Genomic DNA, 9,726 nt, shown 5'->3' with positions numbered 1-9,726 from the left:
TTTTTTTTTTTTTTTTTTTTTTTTTTTGAATTTTGGGGGTTTTTGCCCTCCTTTTTGGCCCCTGGTGATGCTGGTGCCGCTGCCCCAGCCAGGACCCTCCGTCCTCCCCTGGTCCCCAAAATAACTCATACCGACCAGGACGCTCACGGCAAGTTCTTTTTTTCTCTCTTTTTTCATTTGTTTTTCTCTTCCCCCCTCCTTTTTTTTTTTTCCCTTTTTTTTTTTCCTCTTTATTATTTTTTTTTCTCCATGTCCCCATTGCTGACGCTGAACGCCGGGACTCTCCGGGAGCTAAAATGTCGGGAACGGGATGTAGAAAGACGTTCCGGTTTAAAATCCACAGGCTTAAAAAAAGACGAGCGGTTTGGGCAAAGGCGAGCGGCGACGGCGGCACCGGCACGGGTCTCACTGGTGGCACCAGGATGGGCCCCATCGGTGGCACCAGGATGGATCCTGTTGGCGTCACCGGGATGACTCTCATCGGTGCTACCGGGATGGGTCCCATTGGTGGCACCGGGATGGGTCCCGTCGGTGGCACTGGGATGGGTCCCGTTGGTAGCACCAGGATGGGTCCCGTTGGTGCTACCGGGATGGGTCCCATTGGTGGCACCAGGATGGGCCCTGTCAGTGGCACCAGGATGGGTCCTGTTCATGGCACCGGGATGGGTCCCATTGGTGTCACCAGGACAGGCCCCATTGGCAGTACCAGGACGGGCCCCATCGGTGGCACCAAGATGAGTCCCATTGGTGGCRCCAGGATGRGTCCCRTTGGTGKCACCRGGATGRGTCCCRTTGGTGKCAYCRGGATGGGTCCCGTTGGTGTCACCGGGATGGGTCCCATTGGTGGCACCAGGATAGGCCCCCCTTGGCATCACCGGGAAGACACGTCGGTGTGAGCGTTGGCTCCTCCTTGGATGCATCCGAGGGGGGTCCCTGGTGCCGGTGCCGGTGCGGCCGCGTTGGGAAGGGGATGGAGATGGCGTCGGGCGCGGGAAGGAGGCGGGCGGGCGCGCGGGCGCTTAAAGGCAGGAGGCCGCGGGCGGCAGCGGGTGCCGGCGGGCGCTGGCGCAGAGCAGCAGCAGCAGCTGCAGCGCGAGCAGGACGCCCAGCGAGGGCGCCAGCGAAGCCCCGCGGCCACAGTCTGAGGTATCTTCCTGCGGGGGGAAAAGGGGGCTGTGTGCGAGGGGCACGGTGGGGCTGTGGGGTGGCAGCCTGCTGACCTGCACCCCATAACCCCCCTGCCCTGCACCCCATGGCAATGACCCCCAGGGGGGCACCCATAGCCCCGCTGCCCTGCACCCCATGGCAATGACCCCCAGGGGGGCACCCATAACCCCCCTGCCCTGCACCCCATGGCAATGACACCCCAGGGGGGCACCCATAGCCCCACTGCCCTGCACCCCATGGCACTGGGGTCCCATGGCACTGAAACCCCCATGTGGGCACCCTGTGGCCCCGCTGTTCCAGGGCCCCCATGGCATGGAACCCTATGAACCCCACTGCCCCATGATCCCCCATGGCACTGCTGTCCTGCACCCCATGGCAATGACCCCAGAGCCCCAGAGCCCTGCTGCCCTGCACCCCATGGCACTAACACCCTAGGAGGGCACCCCATAGCCCTGCTGCCCTTCACCCTACATCACTGCTCCTCAGGGTCCCCATGGCACCATTATCCGGGCACCCCATGGCTTGGACCCCCTAGAAGGTCACCCCATAGCCCTGCTGCCCCCGGAGCCCCATCTCGCTTGTTGCCCACGCGGGCGCCCCATGGCCCCGCGCCCCACGGCGCCCACGCACTGTTGCATTGTAATCGAAGCAGATGTGGGGGCCTTTCCGGTAGCGCGGCCTGTCCACCAGCTCGCACTGGTTGGGGTCCCGCGGCGGAGCTTGGCGCCGGGTCAAGGAGACAACGGGAGGCTGGCGGGGGACCCCCCCATCGCCCTCCCCACTGCCACAGCCCCCCATGGCAGCGGCCGGCGTCCCCCACACGGCTGAGGATACCCCTTATCTCCGCCTGGAGCAGCTTGACGGACTCGCACTGGCTGCACATGGGCTTGTCGGCCACCACGAAGAGCAGGTTGGTGTTGGCCAACCTCTGCGCGTGGAAGAGCCTGCAGGGCGCAAGGGGCCCCGCGTTGGCCGGGGCGGCACCGCGGGCGCCGCCGCGACGTGTCCCACCGGTGGGGAGGACACCCCACCTGGAGCAGTTGCCGCAGTCGATGATGGCGTTGTAGGTGGCGTTGACGGTGCTGAAGTAGTACTGCGTCTGCTTCATGATGCAGCTGGTCTCCCGCGCCTCCGCGCCGTCCGCCGCCACGTCCTCTGCGGGTGGTGGGACGTGGGGCCGCGGCGCCCGCCGCCCCGCCGGGACAGCGCCCGCGCCGCCCAGCACGCGACTCACCTGTCTGGAACCAGCTGCTGTAGGTGAGGCCGTAGAGGAACTGCTGGAACAGGGACCTGCGCAMGGAGAGAAGGGCTGGCGAGAGGGTGGCACCTGGACCAGCCAGGAGGCCACCAGCAGGGAGGCCCGGGCCACCGAACGGGCTCCCAAGGGCAAGAGCCAGGGTGCGGGTGTCACCGCAGAGAGGCCGGTGTCCCCGCAGGCGCACTCACCAGGCGGCCGCCGAGGTCCACCAGGCGAGGTTGAGGAAGTCGGCCATGGTGGGCTAGGGGCGAAGCGGAGCGAGGCGCTGAGCCCGCCCGGTGGCGTCGCCCGGCGCGCGCCGCGCCCGGCGCCGCGGCCACTCACCACGAAGACGCCGCGCGGGGCGGCGCCCGTGTTGCTCTGCGCCTCGGGYGCGCACACCGACTGGAAGTCGTAGGACTCCTTGCGCGCGTAGAAGGAGTGGTTGTAGAGCGCCGACATGAGGTTGGCGTCCACCTCGCTGAAGAACTTGCCCACCTGCGGCACAAAGAGGGACACAAAGGGAGGTTGAGGCCAGCGCGCCGGKCTCCTGAGCCTCAGCTACTCCATATCCCATGGGACGTTGGGTTTGAGCCTCCTTGGGGTCACTCATGGGGCACAGGGTGAACAAGGAGCTTTGGGAGGCCCACCTCACCTGGAACCAATGGTCCTCCTGGTTGGAGAGCACCAGGAAGCCGCCGTCGTCGATGAGGACGCAGAGGAGGTCCTGGGGAAGGAGGGTGGTGGTGGGGACGGGGCAGGGTGGCCGGGCAGGGCGCGGGCGCCGCGTGCCGCCCCCCGTCCCACCTTGTTGTTGGCCTCGCAGTCCATCTCGCAGCTCGTGGAGGGGTCGCACTGTGGGGCGGAGCGGAGGCCGTTAGCCCCACAGTTGGGCCCGGCGAGCCCCATGGGATGGGACGGGATGGGACGGGATGGGTGCCCTACCCTGCGTGCGCCCAGCTGGTCCCGGTCCGTGCGGTTGCTCGCCAGCACCTTGAACTTCTCGGCCCAGGCCTCCAGGTCGAGCTTCACCCCGACCACTGCGGGCGAAGGGGGCGGTGAGGCTGCCGCCGCTCGGCCCCACGGCGCCCGCCCGCCCGCGCCGCCCCGGCCCACCTGCGGGCTTCAGCGTCCTGCCGCCGATGCTGAGCTCCACGGCCGTGCTCACCAGGATGCCCACGGTGCCGTTGTCCAGCTCCAGCCCCCGGTCGGCGGCTGCGGAGGCCGCCCGTGAGCCCCGTGGCGGCTCCCCTCGGCGCCCGCCCCATAGCGCCCGGCCCCAGAGCACCCACCGTCCCGGTAGGGCGGCTTGAACACGTAGCCCTTGTTGTCCAGGCTCCTCCGGTAGAAGCTGGCGTTGAAGGGCTCCGGCTCCTCCTCCCAGTCATCCGCGGCCCTGCGAGGCAGCGGGTGCCACCACGGGGGGCTCTTACCAGCCCCCCAAGGCTGCCGGGGGGTCCCTACGGGCACCTCGCGCGGGGGCACTCACTTGTTGGGGAAGACGCGGGTGATGCCGCCGTCGGTGGCCGCGAACACGGCCAGCAGGCTGTACCTGTGGGGCGAGGACGGGCGCTCGCATCGTCTCCCCGCATCCCGGGGGGCACCCGAGCGCACCCCGGGACACCCTCTGCGGTGGGGATTCGCCACGGGAGGGAGGGCAACGGCGGCGCCCGCGTGTTGAGGGTCTACCCAACGCCGGTGCCTACGTGTTGAGRTCCTGGTCCTTCCAGACGCGCTCCACCAGCTGCTGCGTGATGCCCGTGTCCAGGATGAGGTTGTGCAGCAGGAAGTTGTCGCCTTAGGAATGACAGGAGGAGGAGGAGGTTGGAGGCAGGAGCGCCCGCGGCGCCGCCCCTGCCCACCCCGGCCCTTTCTACTCACACTGCTTGGAGTCGGGGGTCACCTTTTCCATGAGGGCAATGAAGTTCTCCAGGAACTCGGTGTTGTTATCCGACAGGTCGAGGTCTTTGCAATACTCTCTGGGAGCGGGGAGGAGGAGGGGGGGACACAACACGGCTCGTTCGGAGGCTCGGAAGAGGCACGCGGAGCCCGTGAGGCTGAGGCCTCACACACTCGTGTCATCGACGCCGCGCTCGGGGGCGCCTCGGCAGGGAGCCCCGCTCGGACGACACAGACCACACAACGGCCCATACGGTTTCTGAAGGGGACCGGCGGCCAGGGCGCACGGCGGGCTCCGCGGCGGATCATACAGTCGGAGCGGGCGCTCCGGCCTCCGGCTCGGCCGGCCTCACCTCAGCAGCCCCTCGTGACAAGCCCAGGGTGCCGCCCGGCACCCACGGGACAAACCTCCCTGCCTCTCCACGGGCGAGACGTGGGCGCCGGGGCSGTGGGGACACGCGCGTGTCCCCACGCGGTGCCCGCGGCGCGACTGTATGATGCCGTCGTGCCGTGGCCGCCGGTGCGGCGCCGCGGCGCCTTTCAGAAACTATACCTATATATGCACGCGGCCGGCGGGCGCCGTACATATATAAGCGCCCGCGGGGAGGGGGACGGGGCCCGGCCACACACGCGGGGACRACGGGGCGGTGGGGACGGGCGCGAGGAGGAGGCGGACGGCGCCGGCGGCGGTGACGACACCTCGGCGAGCTGACACGCAAAAGCTACCTGGGCGCAATGAACACATGTCCCTCCGACTCAAAGCTGTTGGGCAGCAGGGATTCAAAATCTGCAACAGAAAAGCCACGTTACCCGGCGGGGGCCGCGCGGAGGCACCGGCACGGCGGGGCGCCGGGGGGGACGAGGCTGGCCGAGAAGGGAGGCCGTCCAAGAACGGAGGCCGTCCATGAAGGAAGGCCGTCCAAGAAGGGAGGCCATCCAAGAAGGGAGGCCGTCCATGAAGGGAGGGCATCCATGAAGGGAGGCCGTCCATGAAGGAAGGCCATCCATGAAGGGAGGCCGTCCATGAAGGGAGGCCGTCCATGAAGGGAGGGCATCCATGAAGGGAGGCCGTCCATGAAGGGAGGCCGTCCATGAAGGGAGGGCATCCATGAAGGGAGGCCGTCCATGAAGGAAGGCCGTCCATGAAGGAAGGCCATCCATGAAGGGAGGCCGTCCAAGAACGGAGGCTGTCCATGAAGGAAGGCCGTCCATGAAGGAAGGCCATCCATGAAGGGAGGCCGTCCATGAAGGGAGGCCGTCCGCCGGGGAGGCCCCGCGCCGGGGCGATTTGGCCATCGGATCCAATTGAGTGGCACGAGGCGGGGTGCCGCGCGCGCGCACATATATAGATGTATATATCTGCATGTATATATCTGCGTGGCGGGCGCGCTCGCGCGGGGCTCGGCAGCGCGTGCCGGCGCCGGCGGGCGGCTCGGGGCCGCCGYGGCGGCGGATCGGAGCAACGGGGATGAAACAAAAAGGTGCGTGTGTCTCTATCTATCTATCTATATATATATTTGTCAGGCATCGACATGGCCAAACCAGGGAACCTGTGCGAGGACAGTCCAACCGGAGGCTCGGCCCTGCGGCGAGGCCACGCGCCGTCCCCGCTTCCATCACCCCATAGCCATCATATCCATGTCCATTGTCCCGGATCCATCGGCCCGGATCCATCGTCCCTTATCCATTGACCCCATATCCATTGTCCCCGGATCCATCGTCCCCGTTTCCCGCTGTCCCCGCGTCCCTCCCTGGGCAGAGGCCCAGCCGCAGGTTGGACTGTTGCTCTCCAAGGGGCTGGGTACAAGCCGATGAGAGGAGGAGGAGGAGGAGGAAGGGCAAGGGGTACAAACACTCGTACTTTGTCCATCAGCATTGCCATCACAGGGTGCCGGGAGAGGCAACTCAAGGCTGACGGGACAGGGCTGAAGGGACGAGYGGCCGCTGGAGCCTCCCGAGCATCCCGGTGGCCTCTGGTGTCCCATCCCATCCCACCCTGTCCCATCTCGTCCTGGGCGAGTGTCCCGGTAGCAAGGGGACCTTGTGAGTCCAGCCCCACGCTAGACCAAGGCTACCTGAACCTGAGCTCGGTCCCAGCACCGACGCATGGCGCTTGGGGACCAAGCCRTCCCTGGAGGCCACCTTGGTGGTGGTGCCCATCTGGGGCTTCCCGTGCCCCCTGGATCCCCCTGAGGATGCTTTGGATGGACGGACGGATCCTGGGAGCGCCCCCTGTGTATCCCCCCCCCTCCCTGCACAGCCCTATCCCATTCAGGTTGAGTTGTCTTGGGAAGGAGGAAGCAGAGGAGCGAGGGCGGGAGAGGAGGAAGAGCAGGAAAGAACCCAACTAGCTCCAGAACAAAGAAACAGGAAAAACCAACCAACAAACCGAAAGAAACCCCCCCCAAAAACACCTCGTCCGTCCCCAAACGGAGCGGTTTTGCTCGTTCCGAGGGCGCCCCGCGGGGATTTGCGGGAGGGAGTGGGCGGCTCGTCGTGGCAAAGCTCTCATGGACATAACAAGACAAAGGGGGGGCTCTCCAAGAAGGGGCGAGCCGGAGGAGGAGGAGGAAGGGAGGAAGGGAGGAGGAAGGGAGGAAGGGCTCGGTGGCGGTGTGCGGGTTCGGCGTGGCAGACGGGCAGGGAGATGGGCAAGCAGGGGCAGTGGTGGTGAATGGGGCCGGACACGGGGCGAGGAGGGGGGGACAGAGAAAGGAAGGGGGGGACAGGACCGGGTGGCAGGAGGTGAGTGGTCTAAGACTGAGAATACTTGCCCTTCATTTTGATGTTTGGTACTGTGTGAATCCACCATAGAGAGAAAGCAAGAAAAACAACAAACAAAAAAACGACAAACAAAAAAAAAGGGGGGGGGAGGGAGGGGGAGGGGGGGCACAGACAATATTTTATTCAATCGCCGTTTGAATAAAAATATTGTGCATCATAATCATACCGAAAGGAAACCTCTTGCGGAAAACGACACCAAGAAAAACGGAAAGGAAGAAAAGAAAGAACAACAGTAAAGGAAACAAAAGGCCACAGTGAAGTAATAAATAATAATAAAAAAAAAATGTAAATAACTAGAGAAATATATATATATATTCAATACTCCAAAGGAAAGAAACAACAAAAAAAAATGAGAGTCAGTAGCAAACACTTGCAACAGTCTCGATCTCGAAACGCTCCCACGGCGTTAGCGGGACATGCAAAGTTGGAGGCTGGAAGAGACGGAGGGGCTGGGGGGGGCACGGCGGGCGCCCCGCGGACGGGACCCTCGTGCCGGTGACCGGGGGACACCGGGGATGGGGACAAGGGGCAGCCAGGGGGGAAGATTCCGGCTCCTCCCGGCAGGACGGGGCCCTGGGAAGCGGCGCGTCCTGTGCCGGGAGAAAAGGCTCTGGGAAGAGGGGGGGAAAGGGGGGAGGAAGAGGATGGGGTTTGGGGGGGGGTGGATTGGGGGGGGCCAGGCTAACACACGAGTACGACAGGGTCATCGGAAACGGAACGAGAGCCGCAACTCGAAGCCGTCGACGGGAAAGGGCGGGAGCGGCTCCGGACGACGACGACAGCGACCACAGAATCGTGATAAGAAGGAGAAACAGCCAAAAAAAGAGAGAAAAAAAAAAAAGGGAAAAAAAAGGATAAAAAATCATAAAAACCATAAAAAAAGGATAAAAAATAATAATTAAAAAAGGATAAAAAATAATAAAAGGAAAATAAAGAGAAAGGAAACTCAAAAGACCCATGCAACCTCCGGCAGCGGCTGGCGGCTCCGCGCTGGCCTGGGGGGCACGGGGGGCCGAGGCCGCCCGGGGCTCCCCCAAAGGCCGCAGGCCAGCGCTTCCTACGGGACGTGCGTGCGCAGGTCGCGCTTTGCCCTCGGCCGGCGCTCGCTCCGGTCTCCTTTGCCTAGCGCCAAGCTCCGGCTTTGCTCGTTTAGGCCTTTTTTAACCCCCAAAAGTCATTTCTCAGCTCGGGGAGGGAGGGGACGGGGGGAAGGATGGCAGCGAGGGCAAGGCGACAAGGAAGGGGCTACTTACACTTCACCTGGAGGATCTGGTCGCTGAGGTTGGCCTGGATGTAGTAGGTGCTGTAGGGCGGCAGGACCAGCCCCAGGCTGCGGAGGGAGAGGGGACACGGGCTGCGGCGGGACCTTGGGGACACGGCACCTTGGGGACAGCTCTTGGGAGAGACGCTGGTTTCTGGGGCCACTTTGGCCCCATGTTTGGGAGGGGACGGGGGGTCAGCGGTGGCTTTGGTGCCCATGAGCTTCCCCTGAGATATGGGAGCACAAGCTGCGGGGTTGGCAGCGGTGGTGGCACCTTGGTGAGCATGGCAGGTGGTGGCACCCTTGCACACATGGCAGAGGTAGTGACACCCCTATGTAGATGACAGAGGTGGTGGCACCCCTGTATAGATGTCAGAGGTGGTGGCACCTCTGTGTAGATAACAGAGGTGGTGACACCACTGTGTAGATATCAGAGGTGGTGACACCTCTGCATAGACGTCAGAGGTGGTGACACCCCTGCAGAGATGTCAGCGGTGGTGACACTGCTGCTGAGATGACAGTGGTGGTGACACCCCTGTATAGATGTCAGAGGTGGTGGCACCTCTGCATAGACGTCAGAGGTGGTGGCACCTCTGCATAGAYGTCAGAGGTGGTGACACTCCTGCAGAGATGATAGAGGTGGTGACACCCCTGTATAGATGTCAGAGGTGGTGGCACCTCTGTGTAGATGACAGGAACGGTGCCCCCTGGCAAGCGTGACACAGGTGACGGCGCCCAAGCAAGCCCAGTTCACGTTACTGGACCCGCTCTTCATCTTGGACGTGCTGTGCCCATCCTGGACACTTGCTGCGCGCCCCGTCCAGGTTCAAAGCCCGGGAAATCCCTAGGGAATAGCCGGGAGCGGGCAGGGCTTCCCGGGAGCACCCATCACCGGTGTCACCCACGTGCCACCCGAGCGGGCAGTGGCGCTCACCTGTAGTTGGTGCTTTTGATGGGCGCCCACGTGTAGGTCCTGAACACCTCGTCGATGTATTGCTGTGGGGCGGGCAGGGTGCGTGAGGCGTCGCGGTAGCCCGGAGCCGCCCGGCGCCCCGCGGTGATGGGCTGCCACCCTGGCCCCACACCGTCCTCGGCACCGGGGGTCTGGAGCGTCCGTCGCGCTCCCGGCGCCCGGGGCTGTCGCTGCGACAAGGTGGGACCTCCCTCGTCTGGAGGGGACCCGGTGGCTCTTTACCTCATCCAGGGACTTGATGAGGGTCTTGATGAACCTCTGCCCGTCGTTGCCGTCGATCATGCTCCGGCGGATCTAGGGCACGCGGAGGAGCCGAGGTGACGAGGGGGCCGGCGGSATGGCACCGGTGACCCCATGGGGCAGGGGACAACGTCCCGTGGGGCCGGGTCACCCCGGGAGCTCAGC

The 9,726-nt window shown here is 64.5% G+C and overlaps 1 protein-coding gene across 1 annotated transcript in view; it reads right to left on the bottom strand.

Annotated features, from left to right (window-relative positions):
* Nucleotides 1–1,019: 1,019 nt before the first annotated feature.
* The window catches only part of CACNA2D2 (calcium voltage-gated channel auxiliary subunit alpha2delta 2), a 133,548-nt gene continuing 124,841 nt past the window's right edge, over nt 1,020–9,726 (bottom strand). Inside the window, exons 20-39 of the mRNA XM_026046049.1 lie at nt 9,544–9,615; nt 9,283–9,344; nt 8,341–8,417; nt 7,078–7,098; nt 5,030–5,090; nt 4,286–4,383; nt 4,111–4,201; nt 3,894–3,956; nt 3,697–3,800; nt 3,521–3,619; nt 3,350–3,444; nt 3,212–3,259; nt 3,060–3,131; nt 2,750–2,902; nt 2,614–2,666; nt 2,402–2,457; nt 2,199–2,322; nt 2,002–2,111; nt 1,798–1,886; nt 1,020–1,154 (exon numbers count right to left, since the gene is read on the bottom strand). Of these exons, the coding sequence (XP_025901834.1) occupies nt 1,020–1,154; nt 1,798–1,886; nt 2,002–2,111; nt 2,199–2,322; nt 2,402–2,457; nt 2,614–2,666; nt 2,750–2,902; nt 3,060–3,131; nt 3,212–3,259; nt 3,350–3,444; nt 3,521–3,619; nt 3,697–3,800; nt 3,894–3,956; nt 4,111–4,201; nt 4,286–4,383; nt 5,030–5,090; nt 7,078–7,098; nt 8,341–8,417; nt 9,283–9,344; nt 9,544–9,615 (1,683 nt within the window). The remainder of the gene's footprint in view (nt 1,155–1,797; nt 1,887–2,001; nt 2,112–2,198; nt 2,323–2,401; nt 2,458–2,613; nt 2,667–2,749; nt 2,903–3,059; nt 3,132–3,211; nt 3,260–3,349; nt 3,445–3,520; nt 3,620–3,696; nt 3,801–3,893; nt 3,957–4,110; nt 4,202–4,285; nt 4,384–5,029; nt 5,091–7,077; nt 7,099–8,340; nt 8,418–9,282; nt 9,345–9,543; nt 9,616–9,726) is intronic.

This window comes from Nothoprocta perdicaria, unplaced genomic scaffold (assembly GCF_003342845.1).
Source record: "Nothoprocta perdicaria isolate Ctin4 unplaced genomic scaffold, notPer1 scaffold_42, whole genome shotgun sequence".
Taxonomy (NCBI): Eukaryota; Metazoa; Chordata; class Aves; order Tinamiformes; family Tinamidae; genus Nothoprocta; species Nothoprocta perdicaria.
Note: the sequence above shows the minus strand (reverse complement) of the source record. Positions and strands in the feature narration are given on the sequence as shown.